Source organism: Castor canadensis, chromosome 7, assembly GCF_047511655.1.
Source record: "Castor canadensis chromosome 7, mCasCan1.hap1v2, whole genome shotgun sequence".
In the NCBI taxonomy this organism is placed as follows: Eukaryota; Metazoa; Chordata; class Mammalia; order Rodentia; family Castoridae; genus Castor; species Castor canadensis.
Window position 1 is genome coordinate 33,560,737 of NC_133392.1, and position 22,176 is coordinate 33,582,912.

At 42.3% G+C, this 22,176-nt stretch overlaps 1 protein-coding gene across 50 annotated transcripts in view; it reads left to right on the plus strand.

Annotated features, from left to right (window-relative positions):
• Sorbs1 (sorbin and SH3 domain containing 1) overlaps positions 1–22,176 on the plus strand; it is a 234,557-nt gene that overhangs the window by 136,386 nt on the left and 75,995 nt on the right. For 22 of the 50 annotated variants that reach the window (XM_074078646.1, XM_074078692.1, XM_074078682.1 and 19 more), the window contains 5 exons: positions 911–937; positions 1,070–1,182; positions 9,699–9,843; positions 14,536–14,565; positions 20,121–20,293. In XM_074078646.1, coding sequence (XP_073934747.1) covers positions 911–937; positions 1,070–1,182; positions 9,699–9,843; positions 14,536–14,565; positions 20,121–20,293 — 488 coding nt within the window. Of the gene's footprint in view, positions 1–910; positions 938–1,069; positions 1,183–4,450; positions 5,171–5,786; positions 6,156–9,698; positions 9,844–14,535; positions 14,566–20,120; positions 20,294–22,176 lie in introns of all 50 variants that reach the window. The other 28 variants (XM_074078643.1, XM_020175055.2, XM_074078658.1 and 25 more) reach the window with 5 other exon arrangements.

A 22,176-nucleotide genomic window follows, 5' to 3' on the forward strand; every position in this document is an offset into this window, starting at 1 on the left:
ATAAATAGCAGACGTTTATTGATCTTTTCCAGGCAGTGTGCTAAGCAATTCACATGCTTTATTTCATTTAATTATCATAACTGATAAAGGAGGCATATCACTATCCCCATTGTTCAGATGGGCAGGTTGAAGCTTATAACTTGCTCAGAGTCATAGGGCCCATAGGTGGTAGATCCAAAATTTGAACTATAGTCCAGCTGCCTTACCAGCTAAGCATATGACCACTGGGTGCTGCTGACTCATGGTGCTGATTGGGTGACATTGGGAGTTTAGGGACCCTGAAATGCATCGGGCAATGACTGGGAAGGCTGAAGAGATATAAGGGTGCCTTATAGTATTATGAATGCTCAGGAATGATTAGATTTTGAATCTTTATGTAATGGAAAGGAGAAGAGCAAACACCCCCCCCTCAAAAACAAGAGTCCTATCACAGCAGATATATTTGTGCTTAAATCATGTACTATCACTAGTGCAGCAACACCACCCCTGGAAAAAAAGGCCTACCCACTTCCTTTCCAGGGTCTGGAAAGGATTATCCAAGCCTGCTAAGGAGGAGCAGCCATTCTGAGCCCACAGTCGGCTTGAGAAATGAAAGTTAGTGAGTAGGGACTGGACACTGGAGAGTTCAGTTGCCATTTTGTCTGTAAAATAAGAATGTCAAGGAACAATTGTTTCTTCATTCCTGTGAATATAAGCCTTGTATTTTCAAAGGTCAGCGCCTGTGAGTACATCATGGTTTCAAGTGGGTTCCTATGGTAATCAAGCCGTCGTGACTGAGGGTATTTTGTGTCAGACAACAGGGTGCTGGGTTTTCATCCTTCTGTGTAGCTCGTGCTTATTTCCCACAAATATAACCATTTCTGCTTTTTCCCTTTTCTCCTTGTTTTTATCCTTTCTGCCCCACATATAGATCTGGAGCCAGAGAATTCTTCAGCAGGTATGGTTTCTCTTGCATTCTTACTTGTCCCTGCCTTCTACCATGGATCCTTGAATTAAAGGAAAACCAGGGAGTGTTCCCTTGTAAGTGACAGAGCTTTATTTATTTATTTTTGCTTTTGTCATCTTTCAGATGAGTGGAAGCTTTCTTCTAATGCTGATGCTAATGGAAATGCCCAACCTTCCTCACTTGCTGCCAAGGGCTACAGAAGTGTGCATCCCAGCCTTCCTACCGACAAGCCCAAGGTAGGCGTGTGCCCAGGGCAAAGCGGGAGCTGGTGAGTGGTACCTGTTTGGATTCTTGTGGCCTAGACTTGTGACTCTCTGCTTGCTCAACTGGATTATGAATAGTGGTCAAGCCTTTGGCCTACTCTGGAAAAGCTCTTCAAGGACTAGAGTTAGGAGTTGGGGTCATGGGGAACAGAGGTATAGGAAGAGGTTCGTCTATATTAGGGTATTGGGAATAGGCTTGATGTTTTCTAGGTATGTGAAAATGTTCTGAAAGAAAGAATTCATTTAACCTTGAATAAGTAGGAAAAAGTCTGCACTGTTTTTAAAACTCTTTATAGAGTGGAATATTAAAAAAAGGAGTGCCTCTGGTGTGTATTCTGTTAATTTTCTGGAACTGGGGTTGTAAGAGTTCCAGCAACTGTATCCTTACAGATTAAGATCAGGTAACTGTGACCAGACCCTAAGTCCAGCAGCCCAGGAGCTTGTAAACAGAAGTCACAGTCATAGCACAGCCTAGCTTTACTCTACAACAGAAAATCCCCCAAAGCTGTACAACTTGGAGTACGCATCATTTTCTTAGGCCTTTCTTTCTAGGTTGGTTTTCCAGTCTTTCTTCCTTTCCCTCTCTTTATTTAAGATGGCTTTATTGTGTACCTGTGTTGTGTTCGGATCACTGTGTTAAACATTGCTCTCAAGGAGTTTATATGGGTGAGCTTTATGATAAGGTGAACATCCCAGGATATCTCCACAAATATCAAGTTTCTTATCTGTCACTCTTAATGGGACTCTTAAATGGCCTTAATGGGAGTGTGACAAATGGCTGATATAGAGGTTCTTTTCTGCCTATGAGTGTAAAACTGGCCCTCTGAATTTTAAGGAACTTTAGGTCATGTAGTATATCTTAGATTTATTTTCTGAATGCAAACATGACTTAGTGAGCCACATGGGAATCTTTTGTCCTGCCAGCTTGGACATGCCACCCTCCTCTCCCCAGGAGCAGGGAACCAAGTCTTCCCTCTTTGTCATGTTATTTTCACCATGGTGAGCCCTGGTAGAGAAGATTGGTAGTTTCTGAAACTGTGTGAACTAAACATACAAAATTTTTCAAGAAGCCTAATTTTTTATTCACTGAGCTACCTTCTAAAAAAAGATAAGTGGAATTACATTAGTAGGCAGTTTGGCAGGAATATAGAATGACTGTGTGGTTGCTGCAGTGTTTACAATAAAACAAAAAGTAGGTCCTTTGCATAAAGTCACTGTGTTTATCCTCCTTCCTCTTTCTTTAGGCTTAAAAGAAGCCACAGGACAGGAAGTCCCTTGGCTCTGAATGCATTGTGAACATTCTGGGGAAGCATCCTCTCTGCAGGGTCACAATCCCTGGAGTCTCGTGCCGGGTGTAATACAGTCCTGGTACCATATATGGCCATGGCTTGAGTTAAATTAAAAACTCATTGAAACTGATTTCTATCTTTGGACAAGAAGAAATCATATGCAAGGCACTGGAGCTCAAAGTAGAAGTAAATCTGAGCCTGAATTAAAGTGTTTTGCTTACCTCTCAACAAATGCTATCAGTTTACTAGGCAGTCCTTTATTGTGTGCTAATCCAAGTGTTTTGTTTCTGGAGAGCATCATTTAGATTATAAACATGCCCCAACCTCTAGTCCAAGTCCACTGAGCCAAGGGAGTTCATCTGAAAGTTTTCATTCTTGCTCTATACCAGAGAGAGGCTGTTCATTTTGTATTTTTGGCTGGTATCTCTGGCCATATCCCACTGACACTATTGTAGGCACATAGTGGACAGGAAGGGCATCTGTTAGCTGAAAATACTCAGATAGCTACTTTTCCACCCAAATTATTTATAACCTGAAAGCTGAGTTCAAAGGATGGGTTATTTGCTCTTTGTGAGTCAGTAGTCTAATCAAAAGTAAAACTTTTCAAATTTCTTATCTATTCACTTTTTCTAACATCCCTCCCCCTTTCTACATTTACTCTACAAATTGTAAAAATAAAATTTAAAGCACCCCAAGATAGTTCCATGATCTTGCCTAGTTTTTGGTCATAATACACTTACAGATATTGACCAAACTCTAATATCCCTCACCTATGCAGCTTGAGGAAGGTTCTGGTTTTCAATTAGTGCTGGGATAGCTGTAAAGATAGGGACCAATGCAGAAAGTCTAGGAACATCAGTTCTTCTCATCTTCTGATCTGATTCACAGTGGAGTCACAGATTGGCCAAGAAGGATCAGACTGGGGAGTCACTTCACTTCTTGGCCCTCTGCCCCACTGAGACCCAGTGAGAGGAGCAGTGTTGAGGGGAGAGGGAGGAGATATGAACTCTATAGCTCTGAACCTGTAACTACAGCTTTGGACTTAAGCTATGACTGAGGTTTATCACCTACAACTATAGGATTCAGCTGGGACTGAAATTAGATAAATCAGGTACAGTCCACTTCCATAGGCCAATTATGTGTTACATCATTTGGTCCCTTTTTCTGAATCCATCAAAAATGGGAAATGACATGCTTTTAATATCATACCTATCTTCCTCCCCCTCTCCCTTTTGTGATGCTGGGGTTTGAACCCAGGGCCTTATGCACTCTAGACAAGTGATCTATCACTGAGATCCACCTCATTCTCTTCCTTCTGATAATTGGTTCCATCAGATTATTTCCTCTGAGAAAAGAACACATGTAGATTCAAAGTCCTTAACATCCTCTTCTTGGTGAGCTTTAATTTGTTATGCTTGTGGAATTTAGAGCTGAACCTCAGTGGCTCAATGAAGACATCTGTGTCCTGTGAACATAAATAAGGATAATTTTTCAAATTCTCTTTTTCCTAAGGGAAAAGAATAAAAGGCACTCAGAGGACTTTAGTGAATTTACACTTAAATCTAAAAGCTTAAAGGGAAAAATCTCAAAGAGGTTGGAGAGAAAAGGGGGGCTCTGGGGATCCCTCCATTGGCATTTGGTTCCTTGGGCACCCTGTTAGACAGGAGGTTGCTAAAGATGCAGCCAACCAAGGACTGGTGTTCATGGTGACTTGGCCGGTTCTAGGCTGGGCTCGGATGTGAGTCAGACCAATCTCTGCAGGTGAGTTTGAGTCAGTCCTTGGCTTTGCCCTGAAGAGAACTGTGAGGATTTGCTTAAAAAGTGTTATGAGTTGTTTTGTTGTCAGATCACATTATGTTGCTGTTTCTAATGGTCATCCTTCTTTCCATCTCCCCTCCTCTTCCTTTCTTTTTTTTCTGTTGTGATATCATGTCCTGAAAATATTACTAAAGGTTCTGTCTCCCCCACGCCTTCTCCTCCCTCAAAAGGACCGCTTTGCATGGCAGCCCCCTACCACCTGCAATACCTACAAGGACTCCCTGTACATGAGCTCACCAAAGCCTTATGTCAGCACCCCCAGCCAGCAGAACCCCACACAACCCCAGTCCATCTCTGTCCCTCTGGCAACTAGATCGCTTCCTAAAGATGCGGTGTGTCCGGGTCCCTTGCTTCTGGGTTCCATGGTCCCCAGTGCTTCATCCCAACCCCAGCACCACTATGCAGCCAACAGGTTAGTCTATAGTAAGAATGTGAGCTCTAACCTATGTCATGAGGCTGTTGGGAATAGAAAGGTCAGCAGCTTATATGTACCTTGTTTATCCAATAACATTTGCTGGGCGGCATCAGAAAACTCCTCTCGTGTTGCACGTGACTCAGCCAAAGACACTCCCTTGGAGGCTGCAGGCACCCGAGCACCAGCTCCAAGCCTTGTCCCTCACACAGCCACAGCCGGCACAGGAAAACCACCCCCTGCTCCTCCTCCTGACCCTCCCAAGCTATTCTTTGACATCCATAAAGATGCTGGTAACAGTGGTGAGAGTCCTGCCCTGGGGACTCGGGCTTCATTCCCAGATGCAGTGAGACCACCTGTGCTAGGCCCCCAGGTTACCTCTGATCCCGAAAACCAGAAGAGCAAAGAACTTTACCTTTTGCAGCCGTGTTATCCAGCCAAGGCAAGAAATTAGGAATCTTTGTGTGTCTTCTATACTGTCTCATTCAAACTGATGTGAGCAGCTGATTAGTTCTCTTGGCTGCCCTACTGTCCTTTTCCTCATTAATATTGCTGCAGCTTGAATTCCCAGTTCTTCTCTCTAAACATCTCAGCGCAGACCTCTTTCTGTCTCCCTCCCTCGTTTCCGTAAGTGTGTAAGTGTGCCAGAGTGTGGAATTCATGGACTAATTATACGGTGAGATCCTGGAATATTTATATTTTATGACAAGGTGCCAAAGAAATTGTATTTACTCCCAAACTTTCAGGCTCTACAGCAGTTCGGTAGGGTTAAACACAGCCTGCCTGCCTGTTCTGTTGTTCTCTCTCTCTGTCATAAAATGTGAAAAGGATTCAAAAATAGATGGATGGAAAGTAAACTTGGATGGGGCTCCCTCTGTGTCTTGGAGTGTCAGGAGGCCAGCTGGCTAGCACTGACTGTCTCATGTACTCTGAGGAAAGGGCACCGATTAAATATTTCTCAGAGTACATCATTGCATGTCCACTCTCAACTGCTTAACTATGGAATTCCTTCCATCCTGCCATACCCCTTTATGTAACGACCCCCTTATTTCCTACAGGATGCCTCTTCCTCCAGCCCAGCCCAGCCTGAGGTAATAGTTGTCCCTCTCTACCTGGTTAATACTGACAGAGGGCAAGAAGGCACTGCCAGACCTCCAGCATCTCTGGGGCTACTTGGCTGCGACCACAGTATCCCAGCGACTGCCCCTGCCACCTCACCTCTGACCTTCCCAACTCTAGATGATTTCATTCCCCCTCATCTGCAGAGGCGGCCCCACCACAGCCAACCAACCAGTGCTTGCAGCTCCCTTCCCCCCATTAGCCAGACACCACCATCCTTCTCACCACCACCTCCGCTGGTCCCTCCCATACCGGAGGACCTCCACAGAGTCTCGGAGCCTGACCTCACGGGAGCTGTCTCAAGTACCGTAAGCTTGCTGGACTTCCCTCCCCACAGCTTTCCTGAAACCTCTTTTTCTCACCCAAGTCCTAAGTTTTCAGGAAGCCTTGGCTGCTGCTGTGCTTGTGTGTTGACTGGACTCATGTGCCATCCCTAGAGTGCATGCTTCCTGTGTGTGTCTTGTGGGTTGCCTGCAGCTGCTCAGTCTCTCAAGTGCCTCCTCTTCTGTTGGGAATGCACATCTTTCTGAAAGAACTTTGTCTTCCCTCTGAGAAAACATCTGTGGCCTTTACTTTGCCTGGTCCTGCTTTTCATAGGGCAGACAGATACAATGTTGAGAGTTTAGGAAACTATAGAATCTTGTGGAAAGCCAATAGCAGGTGTGGTGCTACATGTAGCAGGGAGTAGGGAGGGTCTGGGGAGGAGGAGATTCTCTTAAGTAAACTGCTTTACAACAGAAGTGGCAGCAACTGGGATTAAAAGAAAAGTGAATCAGGTTTGATTGAACAAATGGGTCTGAAAGCCATGTATAAATGTCAGGACTTTCTCAAAAGGCAGATACTTGCTAGGGCATTTTGAGAAGGAGGTCCTGGCAGTCTTTGTGGCAAACCAGAGCATCATGAGTTATAGGCAGTTGAAGGGTCTTGATACCTCCCTGAGGTCCCACCCTGGGAGGAAAAGGCAAGTCCCCTCATAGGTGGGAAAGCTCCACTGGTTCAGTGAAAAAACTGAGCCAAAGTATATTGGTCTCCTTTTTCCTCAAGATCCCTGGAGATGGCAGGAATTTGAAAGAACCTCAATGTGGGCAATAATTTGGGGGTACATGGATCTACTCACAGGGCTGTGGGGTTCAAGTAGATGAAGTAGTAAAAGCTCCTGTTGTGGTATATGGCACACAGAAAGTACCTGATAAATGTTAACTGTATTGCTGAGGACTCAAATGAGGAGCCAGAGTCACTCAAAAGCAACTAGTTAATGAACAATTAACCATTGAGTTTCTACTATGTTCTAGACATTTTCCTAGGTACCACAGGTACACCCTGCTTTCAAATAGCTCTGGGGAGTAGTGTATCAGTTCTCAAGGTTGGTGCTCATGGGAGCATCTGAAGGTTAGGGAAGTCTAGTTTATACTTCTAGAGTTTCTGATGAAGTAGCTCTAAGGAGGGGCTTAGGACTCTCTTGATCCCAAGGATTTTTATGCTGGGTGTTTACACACCAGTTTTGAGGTACAGTGAGCTGGTGAGTCATGCATTTGGCCGATGGAACTAAACATTCAGACATCCTCTGTGTGAAGAGGTATGCCTACAAAATGTGCATTGTTAAACTGAAACCAGTAATGTAGAAAGTAGGAAGGAATCTTCTTATTTGCCTGATTAGAGAAATTATAAGGAGTCAGTGGGCACACCAAAGTTGGGAAGTGTTACATCCTGGGCTAAGTCTCTTCTCAAATCTCTATGTGTAGCACAATGTAGTTAGGCCAGGACCAGGCCAGATGTTACCCATGAGTGTCAATCTCCTTCTAGCTTTGAGCTTTGCAGCTTAGCCCTGCTGGATGTGGATTTACTCCCCTGCCCATAGCAGGGCTTCTAGGTGAATTAGAAGCCACTCTACTTTTGGGACATGCAAATATCTTGCCTTAGATGCAGAATGTGTTTCTCTAGAGCAGCAGGTAAAGTGAGTCTTCATTTTAGTGCCCTTATATGCTATTGTAAGAAGTTTTATTGTGTAACCCATAGTTTACTATTTGGGTAAATCTAGGTTTGTATATTGAGTTTATTTCAAGTGTGCCAGGACAGATTAGTTGAAATAGTCCCCTCAATTTCTCAGACTGGACTAATGATCTTTTCTAGAAGTTGGCCTCATAACTTCTGATTTGTTTGGCCTCAGGTAACAGTAAGAAGTTAAAAAAGAAACTGCTTGGATTCCCGAACTGAATGTCCCTGTGGATGGTGTCCAGTCTATGAGATGATATTGCTCCATCTGCAGCTATTTGAGAATAAGAGGGAGAAATAAAATTCATGCGAATTCATCCAGTTCCTTTTAGTCAATAACAGTTTTTGTAATATTTTAGAAATGAGACAAAATAGAATTTGTAAAATGCTTAATGTTCATGCAATCTGCCCAGGCATCATATTAGACATTTGTGCTTTAAAGAGCTGATATTTTGTGTTTCTTGGGTACACTCTGGAAGTGTTTTTAACATGACATTATTAAATCATGGAAGAGATAAGTTAAGAAAAGAGTAGTTAATAAATAGGAAGAGTTGAGATGATACACTTGTGTACAAGATCATAGTCTTGGGAAAAGGTTTTACCTATGAAATTGATCTGCTGCTCATAACTAACAGCAGTAGCTACATAGGGAACTTCCAGAAAAGAGGGAAAATCGATCCGTGCAGTGTTAGTAAAGCCCCTACTGCGTGTTAGGAGCTGTCCCAGGTGCCGACACTCACTTCTGATGAGCAGGTGTTGTTTTGCCACAAAGATTAGCTCAGACATGCCTTTGCTGGTAGATGGCTCCTGTCATTCACATGTCATACTGAGCACTTGCTATCTGCAGGGCATTGTTCTAGATGGTGTCAGGAGGAAAAGAGAGATTTGGCCCTCGTCTTACAGTAGCTTACCTCTGGGCGTAATAATTGCTTTAAAAGTGACTATCAAAATGTTGTTATTAATGTACTTTAAGAATGCCATCTTGACTTTAAGGTTTGTAAGTCCTAAAATAAAACCTTTGCCCTCCCAAAAAAATATATATTTTATTTCATATATATATATATACATATACATATCTATCTATCTATCTATCTATCTATCTATATATATATGATGGGGAAACTATCTGAATATCCCTACTGCATATCAGGGTGCTGTTCTCATTTGTTTCAAAAGATTGGCATTATCCCCATCATACAGCTTATAATAGTTTTAAAATTATTATTGGCATTTCTGGTAGAGATCTCAGATTTTTGAAGTCAGGATTCTCTTAAGTCTTTGAGGATCTTTGTCTCTTTAATATTGGAGTGGAAAAATGTCACAACAGGATAGGATAATATTCAGATCTCAGAAGCAAACACTAGTAAAATTGCTCAGGATTTCTCTGAGAATGCTGTTACTGAACTCTTGCTTGTTCCTGCATCAGTGACTTCATGTCCTCACATTGTCTCACATTTCTCTACACAGTATACTAAACTTCCCTGGTTTTTCCCACTTAAGCCAGCTCTTGTTCTTGGATCGCATTTGGAATTGCATGAGTTTTGCATGTTATTCTACGTGATTTGAATTTGCTTTTCTCAGTAACCAGATTGAACCACAACCAGGTGAAAATAATAAATGATGTTGATAAGACTTTCAGTAACATTCTCCTTCCCCTCTGTCCCCTTACTAATAACCAACAAAGAGAAAAAGCATTCCAAATTAAACTTCTAACTGAAATTACTGATGATATGTGTTGTTGATTTCCTTTTATAATTAAAGTTTTTGTAAAGCTTTATATTTCTTTTTTTAAAAAAGTATTAACTGTAGATTTCTTCTATTTGTAGTTGTTTACAATGTATGTTTTTTTTTTCCTCCAGGGTTCTAGTGCTCTACTAAGTGAAGTTTCTTCTTCTCCTATTGGAACTGATTCTCAAGCTTTTCCATCAGCTAGCAAGCCATCATCTGCCTACCCCTCTACCACAATCGTCAACCCTACCATTGTGCTCTTACAGCACAATCGAGGTAAGGGAGCCTCACAGTGCCCCCACCCCCGCCCTCCCAACTCACTGGTGTCAGTATAGGCCTTCTGTGGTATCTGAGGCAAGAATTCTGTCAGTCCAAGAAATTTTCACAATCCCTTCCTGGGCCATCTGCCCCAGTTTACTCATTCCCATAATCCTCAAGATCAATTCCAGCAGGCAGACAGGCCCCTAATTTGGAATGATGTCAGGTGTCTCAGTAAATAAGCTGGGCTAGTGCCAGTGCATGCTTCAGAACTTGGGTATTGATGGTTATTTTCAATTGTAAACACACACTAAAAAGGAGGAGAAATTGTGTCTGTTCATTCTTTATCATTAAATTTCTTTTTAAAATATTTTTTCATAGTAAATTTTTATTAGGAACTATTCATTATATGGGGGGATTTGTAATGACAATTCCGATTAGACTTGTATTGTGCATTATTTACATTGCTCCCATCGTGTCTCCCCACCCCCAATCATTTGCAAGAAATTATTTAGTTCTGTTTCATATAGGTATTTGAAGTCCATCAACCATATACCGTCACCTTAATCTCCTTCCTTCACCCTTCTCCTTCCCACCAGTACCCCCACTCCACACACACTGTGCCTATTTTTCAGTACTGATTTTCATTATTGATATTTAAGTTGATGTTCAAAGGGGTGTCTCAATGTATGCTCACTGGGCGTGTGCTTTACTCTGGTCTGTTCAATCTCTTCGAATACTCTCCCTTATCCCTTTACCTCCCTCCCCTCATTTTTCAACAGTTGTCAATACATATCCTTATATCTTCTACTTTCACATCTTATGGTATGTGATATTACTGATAGAGTATCAGTGTTATCATTAAATTTCTAATGAGGCTTTGCTTTTAAAAAGATAGATATAATAATACCTCTTTTAAGCAGCATCATAAATGATTTAGTTCTTTGACATGGTAAATTTCTAGAAAGCATAATTTTAAGTATGAAATTTTAAAAAGCAAACATATTGAATAGAAAAGTTTCTAAAATATAATGTTTTTGTGCCTCTAAAACTAAGGCAATGAGACTTTCTCCTAGTGACTCACTGGACCTCTTCTTAGAGGTTACTGGCCCTAGGCTGGCATTCACTGGGATTCTCTGTGACTACTAGGGTTCATGTGGTTCTTCATGCCTACTTCATGTGCTCTGAAGGATTCTCTCTGGTTAGAGTTCCATGTTTGGTTTCTATAGTTTTTCTGACTGTTCTGATTGGTTCTAACACAACTTTCAAGGGGCCTTGTTTGTTGAAACACAAGAGTTTCAAAGTAATAATTGTATATGTTGATCCTACCTCTTTAAAATTCCAGGCAATGATTTTAAATCCCAAAATTTCCTATTGGGGATCCCATAGAAGAGAAACCTCCCCTTTACAAAAGTCCTTTGTAGCATGAAATGGAAAGTTTTCAGGCTATCTCCTAATGTATAAAGGGCTTTTCAATATGAATTCAAAGAATGGTGAAGGTTTACTTATTCTGTTCAGACCTCAAGGCTTTGTTCCAAATCTTCGTTTTCTTGACTCCCTCCTCACCTACTTCATAATTCCTCCCCTTCCTAGCCCCTCCCTCTCTGCATTAATTGGGATGAGAGTGGGATTGGAGTCTATTTTTAATTGTTTTCCATACTAAATAGAGTTGTCTGTTTCCAGCTTCTGACTTGCAAAATAGATGCGTAAAACATTTTCTCTAACTTAAGATATTCCCACTCAAATCTTACATAGTTGATTTAGTAGTTTTATTTATTTTGTACTATGTGTGGCTCTCATATTAATTTTCACTCATGAATCTGTGCTCTTCACAAAAAGATGGGGCAGGATGCAGGCCCACACTAAATGAGCTCATTCTTCTTCCAGCTGTGCCATCATCTTTACTGGCAGTAGCTCTTCTTGCTTAGAGAGTGTCTAATGCAGGACAAAGTGAAATTTTGGTTCTCCATGAGCTTCTTTATGACTCATTTAAAAAAAACAATCTAGTCAAGCAGAAGCAAGTTAGTTCCCAGAAGAAAAGGCAGTTTCTTTAAAAATGGAATTTATTCCCAAGGCAACTTGGTTTTTGGGAAATGCCAAGTGTTATGTCAGCTTCTTTTTCCAAGTCCCTCTGAAAACACCTAGTGAGACATTTTTAGGCACAGAAATGCCTGCAGTTCCTCTTTATTTCTTCCTTGAATAAGTGAGTTCCTCTTATTTACCAAAATACCTTTTGTTCTTGCCTTTTTCTTTTGGCCAACTCATGCCTTTGGATTTAGAAATCAGAATTGTGCAGCCTGAGACACACATCCTTCAGAAAAGGATGTAAGTAATGAAGTAGTTTTTTGGAATTAAATGGTAGCTTCCCATAAAGAGAAAAACCATGTGTTCACTATCAGGTAGGACAGGAAGAGTAGAGATGAATGGAAAAGCCTGGCCTGTCCAGCTCTGTATTATTAATTATAAATTGGGTTTAGGTCAAGCGTTTTTAGCACTGCTTTGAAATTTACCCAATCCTAGCAGCTCTGCTTCACTTCATAGACAGTACCCAGAAGAACAACTTCTCAACTATTGCAGTTTCCCAAAGGAATGATAACTTTGCTCCACTTCTGAAATTTTGGTTTAGTCATCCTAAAAAAAGTTCTTTTTTTTTTCTACCTAGACTGTCTCAGGGCACAATCTGATGATAATCCTGCCTTTCCAAGCCAACCTCCCCTAGTAAGAACAGAGGGGCACTGAACCTTGGCCTGGCACTGATGGTTGTGAGCATCAGTCCCTTTTCCCCTCCTTCCTGAGGTTTCATACTATGTGAGTTTAGGACAAATTATGTATCATGAGTCTGGGAAGGGAGATTTGAATCATGAAACTTTCGGGACTAAAAGAGGCATATAGGTCCCCTTGCTCAGGGTTTCTCAGTCTTTACTATACATCAGATCTGAGAAGTCTTATTAACTTTTCAGGGTTCAAATTTAGGAGCTCTTGGGACCAGGTGAGGGGACAAGAATGAGATTCTGTATTTTTGGGAAGCCTGCTGGGCCTGTTAGTGCTGCTGGCACTGGACTGCACTGGACAGGAAACATTTGAAGGTTCCCAAATGTATCTGTGTACATATCAAACAGTCTAGGGATCACTCTAGTGCTGTTAACTTCTAGCTTTCTGAATAGAACTACTGAAAAATAGCTTCTATTGTGTGTGACATGCTATGAACGAAAGGCTATTTTACACCTCAGAAGTGGAAGTGGCATAGACTTTTAAATTGTGTGCATTTGCTTCTGCTGGCTTGGGAGGGCCCAACAGCAGCCTGCAAAATAGTTTGGCAACCACAGATTACTTTAGATACCATAGAGCACCTGATGTCACACATGAGGGAACCGAGGCTGAGAGATTGGTTATTGTCATCTGGCAAGTTGCTGACAGAGCTGAGCCTGGAGTTCCACTGGGTGTCTTGTCCAATTGGTGTGAACCCCATCCACACACCATAGGTGGGCAGCTGTCACTTCCATGGACTACAAGCTCTCATGCTGATCTGTTTACTTCTTGCCCACAATGATTCTAGTGGGAAGATGGGAATGTGGCCAAGGGAGATGATGACAGCTCCCATGGGCTGGCAAATATTCTATTTTTATCTATGTGGCTGCTTTATATTTAGCAGCTATGGAAGGTAAAGGTCATTTTTGTGCTTATCACATAGCAAGTACACATAGGACTCTCCAAAGGAGATGTTGGCCTCCCCTCCACACAGTTGCCCAGGAGGGTAAGCAATCAAGAGATCTTCGGTGTTAAGGACAATGCGGGGCAGGGGGCGGGGAGGGGGGTTGGTGACTAGACTTAAAAAGAATCCTGGAATATGAGTTGGGGGATTTTGGTTTTAGATGATTTTCGCTGTTATCATCAGTTATTTGAGCCCCTTATCTGAGGTCTCTTGGTTAATGCTGAATTTTTTTTTTTTTTTAGTACATCACCTTTACTCTGGACCAGTCAGATTGTTATAGTGAATAAGGCTGTAAAATGAGGAAAATAATTATACCTAATTGCCAGGGTTGTTGCTAAGATTGTAAGAGCTACGTGTAAAAACTCTTAAAACATGGTCAGGCGTGCTGGGTGCTGGTGGCTTATGCCTGTAATCCTACCTACTCAGGAGGAAGCCAGCCCAGGCAAAAAGTTCACAAGACCCTATCTCAAAAAACCCTTCACAAAAATAGGGCTGGAGGAGTGGCTCAAGGTGAAGGGCCTGAGTTCAATCCCCAGTACTTCCAAAAAAACCAAAACCAAAACAAAATAAAACCATGGTCATACATTTGGTAAGCCCTCAGGAAATAGTGGCTCCCATAGCTATAATTCTAATCATGTTTTTCTCAAAAGATGCCAAGGTTAGGATCATATAAGATCCCATTCACGTGAAATCAGAGGGGTTGGGAGGGTTCTCCTTAAGTGACAAGATGTAAGGCAAGATGTAAACTGCTAGAAAACTTTGGCAATCCACATACCAGTTCAGATTTGGAGATGGGGAGATACGGGAGGGGTGGGGGTGGGAGGGGTCGCACTTGGATGATATTATCTCTGCCTTCAGCTGGGCTGTGCATTTTAGTATTTAAGCTCAGAGGACAGTGAGCACCAGAGTTTGGAATTCTAACTAGTTATGCCAGGACTTGTTGATTTTACTATATGCTGTATAAATCTCACACTGGGTGTTCTTTTCTTTTGTCACAGAACAGCAAAAACGACTCAGTGGCCTTCCAGGTAGGTGAGAAATCTGTTTAGTTACATGTTAACCCCTGAACAGCCAAACAATTGTTTTGGTCCCCACCCAATGTCTAGTCAGCACAATTTTCCGAGCTTCCCTATGTGTAGGTGAATATGTTTGTTGCTGGACCACAAAGGTGATAAATATAGCATAGTTTCTGCACCTTGGCATTTGCAGGCTAAGGCAGATAAATGAGTGAACCAAACTAGTAAATGTGTCCCACAGAACTGTGGTAAGTTCCTTTCTGGTAAGTACAGGATGTTCTGGGTAAAGAGCAAAGGGGTTCTGCTATAGATTCAGTGATCCTGGCAGGCCTCTCAAGAGGTCACCTTTCTGTTGGCTTCTGTCTCATAGGATGTGACAAGTTAGGGGTTGGGAAATGTAGGCAGGTTACTTCCTTTTTGGGTGACAAACTCAATGACTTTGGGGTAATGGGTCCAGGTAAGAGTCTCCAACCATCAATACCCAGAACTGCTTCTTGAACTTGAGCTGCATCAGGATTTCCAGGAGATTGTCAATGCTCATACTCCTGAGCCTCATCTCTATGATTCAGATTTAATGGGTACAGGCGAGAATTTTCATTTCTAATCAGTTCCTGATTATATTAATGACTCCCTCCATGCTGGTTGCACTTTGTTTGGTGAGTGGATCATCATGGCCTGTAATGGTGGAGAGTGCTACAATTATAATCCATTATCAGGGCTCATTCTCTGAGAAACTGTACAGGATGGGACAGTATCCAAATGAGGAAAGAACAAACATGGAGTGTGACATTATGAGGAAACCCAGGAATGGGGATGACTAGCCATTTCCTGTTAGCTTCCAGTATCCATTCTGCTTTTTTGTTTGTTTGTTTTCTTGTGGTGCTAGAGATTGAACCCAGAGCTTTGCATATTCTAGGCAAGTGTACTATACTGAGCTACATCCCTAAGTCATGCCATTCTGCTCTGAATCCTCATTCTACCATTTAACTTCTAGTGCCACCTCAGACAGATTTTCTGAGCTCTCTGGGCTTCAGGATCTCTCTCTCTCTCTCCTGCAGATCACAGGAGAATCTGCAATGAACAGCTGTGTGCTGAGCTTTGGTACTCACTAAGTGCCTACTAGATGTGAGCTGCTGCTATCAGCAGGTGCCTCCATTGACTCACTAGTCACTTACTGAGTTCTTCCTTGTGTCAGGCACAGAGCCAAGTGCTGGGGCTGCCCATGGGAAGCTAATTGTGTGGTATGATGTTTTGCCACTGTTCTTTGGTCATGATCTCCTTGGGAAAATCTAATGAAGGCAATAGATTAATTCTCCAGAAAAAGCAACATGTGTACAAACATGTATGTGAGTTCCATGGTTGTACCAATACTAATGAACTCTAGGGTTAAGAACCTTTATCTGGTGCATGACTGAAGCCACCAATTTCTAAGAAGCTGCTACATGATTTCTGCAGAACTTTATCCTACTGTTGCTCTTGTGATTCAGGCAGAGCCCAGGTGGGGAGGACATGGGGTTCTCACACCCTCTCCACTTTATCAGGACTTGGCTCTAGGACTTGCACATACTGTGGCTAAACTCAAGGTGCCCTTTGCTGCCCTTCTCAAACTGCCATACACCACTCCCCATTCCCTGGGCCTAGCCCAGATTGCTGAGCCAGGCGTCTATGAAAGAAAAAATAGTAATGGGTCTCAGTGGCTCCTTTCTGCCTGTGGGGATTTGAAAGAAGTCATGAAATAGATGAAAAAGGCATCCAGCCACATGTTAGGAGACATAGAGTTTGGTCCTGCCTTCTCCCTTAGAGCTGATGGTCCCCGGGTAAGTGACTTCACCTCTCTGAGTCAGTTTTCTCATGAGGGAAATGTGAGTGATAATGCTTGGCCCTGCCTGCAGGAGTTGTTGTGTATGTTGGAAACAGGGAGAATGCTTTGCACATTGGAATGGGCCATGCTCATGTGAGAGCTTCTCCACTGTGCTGGCAGACTTAGCCCAGTTCCTCGATTTAAAAGAAGCTTGATGTTATCACCCTCCTTGGGTTTGGGACAGATCCACTAATGATGTGTAATGGAGTAGAGCTCGCTAAATGTTAGTGTTTGTTTACAAAGATGTACCATTTTTTTCGGGAACTCCTGAAAGAGACAGGGCTGGCTGGGCTGGCACTCTTCAGTCTGTGCCTTAGAGCAAGTAAGGCTCTGCCTTCGTCTGTGGAGATGAGGCTCAAGGGCCACCAGCCTCTCTCCTTTTTAGCGGAGTGTTCTTAAGCCTCTATGGGACTCAACATTCAAGGAGAATCTACTAGACTTTTCATCACTGTTACCAAATACCTAACAGAAACAATTTTAGGATTTTAGAAGTTTCAGTCATTTGTGGCAGGGAGGGTGTGATGGAGAAGCTTACATGATGGTGGAGCAGAAACAGGAAGGGGCGAGGACAAGATGTAGCCTCTAGTGACCTACTTCTCCCCTACTTCTCCCAAACAGGCCCTACCGTCCACATTTTCTACCATTTCCCAATAGCTGTTCAAATTTTGAATCATCAGTGGATCAAACCATTGAGTCAGAGCCCTCATGATCTTATCACCACTGGAAACATCCTCATTCGCAGACACACCCAGAAGTGTGCTTTATAAATCTCTTGTGCATCTCTCAATACAATCAAGTTGACAATCAAGATTAACTATCACAAACAGTTATCTGGGAATGGAACCTACATTGTGTTTGACTTTGTGTGGCTCATGATCCCCTTGGACAGGCAGGAAATCAAGATATCAAAATGAGGGCTTAGGTAGCAGGGCTTTCACATGGTAAAAAGACTACCCTCCTTCCCCCAGAGAAGTATAAGCATTGCTGTCATCTCAATCACAAAGCTTTGGGTGTGACAAAAATTTATTCCTCCTTCCACAAACAGAGGTTCTTCTGCAGTTGTTAGCATCATCATTTGTTTAGTGGCCCAAGACCTTCCTTTTTAAAGCACAATGTAAAACTAGAAAGAAATACCTCCAGGATATCATATAAAGGATCAGCATCTGCTTAGTGTGATGTGATAGCAAGCCCTCATTGTAATGGATGCCAAAGGATGGCCCCGTCACCTGTGAAGAACAACTAAGTGTCACTTTAGATTTTTGCTATGTAAAGTAACTCTTTTACTTTCGGAGCTGCAGTTCAGTTGTCTGTATATCAAAATCCATTCAGCCATGAGTCACAGGATCACAGCTTCTAGGGTAAAGTAACTCAGAGGTAATTTTTACCAATCAAAAGAACTTTGGCAAGTCCATGGACTGTTAGCCTGAGTTTGCAATTAAGTGACTATTGTTAGAGCTATATTGTTAGGGTATAACAACTGTTTTTTTAAAAAAAAGAATTATTCTGGTTCTAGAAACATTGAGAATGGCATGCTTGGTCTTCCTCATGACCTTATAGCTTGAGATGTATGAGTACCTCCATGCACTAGGTGAGTCATAGCTTGGAATTTGCTCACCTGCCCCTTTTTTATTTCACTTTCCAGGTGGGAGGAGAATGTTAAGAGAGCACAGTTAAGACTAGACTTTGATAACTCAAAACCTCCCTGCCTACCCAGGCTTTCTGCTGAATCCTTGTCCTCATGTAGGAACTTCTTAGGGGCATGAGCACTCATCCCATAAAGCCAGCCTGGTCTTAAATCCTTTAAAGCTTATGGTGATGATGCCAGGGATTGGGTTATTTGAGGCACTCACTAAGCTTAATCGTACAGAGAATATTTAGAAATACTTCTTCCTTCCAAGATGGAGGAGGAATTTTAGAAGTTTGTGTGAAATCAGGGCAGAGTTACTCTGCTAATTAGATCCAAGTTTGTCAAACCCGAGCATGCTGATTTCACTCTTACCCCACTTCCCCAGCCTCCACTATACACATAGCTATGTCTGACTTTGTGACAACTTTGCACAGACCTTCATTTCCCTCTTTTTTACCAAAGTATAGTCCCCTAGCCAGCACTCTGCATCTCTCCTCTGTCAGTCAGTGAGCATTTACTAATTGGTAGGCACATTTCAATGCCCTTCATTCTCTCTTCATGGGTTTCATTGGTAAGACTTCAGGCTCCCCTGGCTTAAACCTTTTTGCTCCCAATCTTTTGGCCTCTCCAGTTACCATCTGACATACTCCTTCCTCCATGCTGGATTCCTTCCCTACTGCCTGCTCATACATTTATCCCTTTCCTTTCAATTTGGCATCTGTCCCCATTGCCTTCCTGAAATTGTTCTTTCAGGTTTCTTCTTGTCTAATCTAATGCCTCCTCTTCTGCTTCAATCTCTAGAGGTTTTTTTTTTTCTTCCTTTTTTGACATATTTAACCACTCACATTTTGGAATTCTGTCTTCTGTGGTTTCGTGGCACCTTGTAGTACATCCTGATTCATCTCCTATCCTTTGGATGACTCCCACATCCATTTGGGGATTCTTCAGCTTTTTAGCCTTTGTGGTGTTCCTGAGTGTGTGACTTCAACCCTTTACTCTGTTCTCACCTCCCACTGCCACTGAGCTCTGACATTTCCTGACATTGGTCATTATTTTGTGCCGAAGTCTCCAAAACCACACCTTGCTAGGGTGACTCACTGTTTTCTCAAAGTGAAAGAGTTTAGTGTGATGCCTGGCACATAATTAGGTTAGAGTAGTTCAAGGTGGCCAAGCATTTGCTTATGTTGTCCCCTCTGCTGGGAACACCTTCTACTTCCTTTTCATCTGGTTGGCTCCTTAGACAAGTTGGCTCTGAACTAAATTCCTCAGCTGACTTGAATGCTGATTCCTCTATCAGCCTTCATCATCCTGATCCTCATTGCTGGCTTGCTTGCTCTTTCTGCTTGCTAGAGCTTAAGCTCCCTAAAAGCCAAGATCTGAGATGCTCACCTTCATGTCATTAGGCAGCACAATAGTGCATAGCACCAGGTAGGTGCTATAATAAGTAATCATATAATCTGTAGATCACATCTGGTATGTTTATTAGTTCTGTATTAACATCCAGTCTTGAGGTAAATTAAATAAACTAGCCATGTACAGCTTTCTGAATCCTTTGCCTTAAGTTACCTTGATAAGTCTTTTCACAAGTGACTGATGAGTTTGCCAATGGAAGTGCTATCCCATCTTTGTGTAAGAAAACCGAGGCACAAAAAAGTTAAGTGACCTCCACAAGAGGAACTTTTTAGTAATATTAAGCCAGCTCCTTGGGCTCCCTTAATTCCTAGAATATTCAGAACCACTTGGATCTCCAGAGCACAATGTACTGCAAAGCTGTTGTCAGAAAACTTTGTCCAGGGGACAAATAATAAGTGTTTTAGGTTTTGCAAGCCATCCCATCACAACTGCTCAGTTCAGCCATGGTAGCACAAAAGCATCCATATATTATATGTGAATGAACCAGCATAACTGTGCTTCAGTAAAACTTACTTTCAAAATTAGGTGGCCGGCCCATGGGCTAGCATTTGCTGATGCCTGTCCTAAGTGAAATTTGTTCTACTTTCCTCTAGCTGGACTGTTCTGATGTTTTCTGCTTTGGAGCTGCCAGCAGAACTTCAGTTAATGATTGCTTTTCATTTTCAGATTCTGTCTCAGAAAGAAGAGTGGGTGAGCAGGACTCAGCACCAACCCAGGAAAAGCCTACCTCATCTGGCACGGCTGCTGAAAAAAGAGCAAAGGATGACAGTAGACGGGTTGTTAAGAGTGCACAAGACCTGAGCGATGTGTCCGTGGGTGAAGTGGGCATCCCACTCCGGGTATGCGTATGGACCTGCAAGTCCTTCTTAGACTTCAAATTAAACAAGTGGCAACAAGGGAGCAGCCCTGAGTGCATGTGAACCCCATCCATGGGTTATAGAGGGCTAGAGCTTGGAGGGTCCTCATTGTGACACCAGATCCTAAGTGCCATACCCCTGATGAGCTGTGTTCCAGACTTGGTGCAGAGCAACTTTTCCTAAAGTAGATGTGGGGTATTAATAAATCTCATAGAAAAAGGAAGAATATCTGGGTGGAACAAAGTTGGAGAGATTTCCCTGAGAGGCTTGAGCCTTGTGAGTGTGCCAGGGGACACACCTTGTGGGTGGTGTGTCCTTATTGTTGTTCTGTGGAGCCTGTTCAGCAATTCCTGCTCCAGGGTTAGAGTATCTTTGTGAGAGTATGAGCCCAGGGTCCCTGTTTATTGGTTTAGGAAGAAGATCTAAGAGTAGAAGGTACCCCATCATCCACAGTGAGCAGGACCAAGGGAACCACAGAAAGGATTCAGCCACCAAGGCCTGGAGGACAGAGTGGGTCTCTCCCACTCTGTCCTCCAGCAGGCCCTAAGAAACTCAGGGAAACCTGCATTTTGAAACAATTCAGAAGAATTACATTCCTTTCCATGTGTCTACCAGACCACTGGCTAAAATGTGCTTCTCTGTGATTTCCAACTGGAAAAGGGACTGTTTTTGAAACAGGTTAACAGAAACAGCTATGGGCTAAGCCTTAAAAGAACTCTATATGGTCCTAAGTAATAATAGAGAAAAAGAATTAGTGTCAAAAGTAAACGCAGCTATTATTTGCTGGGTATATTATCTCATTTAAACATCACTCAACAGAATGGGTGGCGGATACTAAGATTTTATAGATACATGTGTTAATCAGCTTTGGATCACTATAACAAATACCCAACACAGGTTGCTTATGAAGTAAAGAGGAGTTATGAAGGTACAAATCTAAAATTGAGTGGTGGCCCCTTTAGTTTGGGCCTCTGGTGAGGATGGCCCATAATGGCAGGAGTGCATGTGGGAGTAAGTGCTCACATGACGGGCTTGGAAGCAGAGGGAGGATGGGTTGGATCCCACAATCCTTTTCAGTGACTTGCTTCCAGTGACCTAAGGACCTCTCACTAGACCCCACCTCCTAAAGGTTCACAGCGCCTCCCAATACTGCCACCTTGGGAACCAAGCCTTTTCATATGGACCTTTGGAGGACACTCTTCCAAATCATAGCAATGAGGATACAGGAACTCTGAGGGGTCATGTTACTCTCCCCGTGCTGCTAATAATCATGTCAGGTGGCCCTTCCTCACACCTTTTCACCACCTCTGTGACCTCAGGCAATTTGCTTTGACTTTCTCTATCTCTTTTCTTAATCTGTAAAGTGACGCTGAAAATATCTGATCTAACCACCTATGTGTCTCCTTTCTTATTTTATTTTTATCTTAAAAGAAAAAAAAACAGCCTGGCTTTGTGGTGAGGATGAAAACTCTGGCATTGAATGCTATAATGGGTTGCATTTTAATGTCTACATTCTAAAATTGGCCCTATGCAAGGTGACTTAGGTATATTCTACAGAATAAATAGAATGGGCAGGGATAAAGCGTGATAAGCAAGTATTGTTTGCCTCATGATTCTAGGAGGACTTATTTCAGTTTGTCATAGTCTCTATATGGAGAGGGATTCTCTCTAAAAATGAAATTTAAAAAATGAAGAATGGACACATTTCAAGTTTATTTTTGTCCATTTTTTTCAAAATTTGCATCCTTTTGACCAAAATATCATTTTACAGTTCATGTCTGAATTTCTTAGTCTGTTTTTTTGTCAGAATTTTGCCTTTTTTAAAAAGATATAAACGTACTAGAGTTTTAACTTAAGATGTTGTC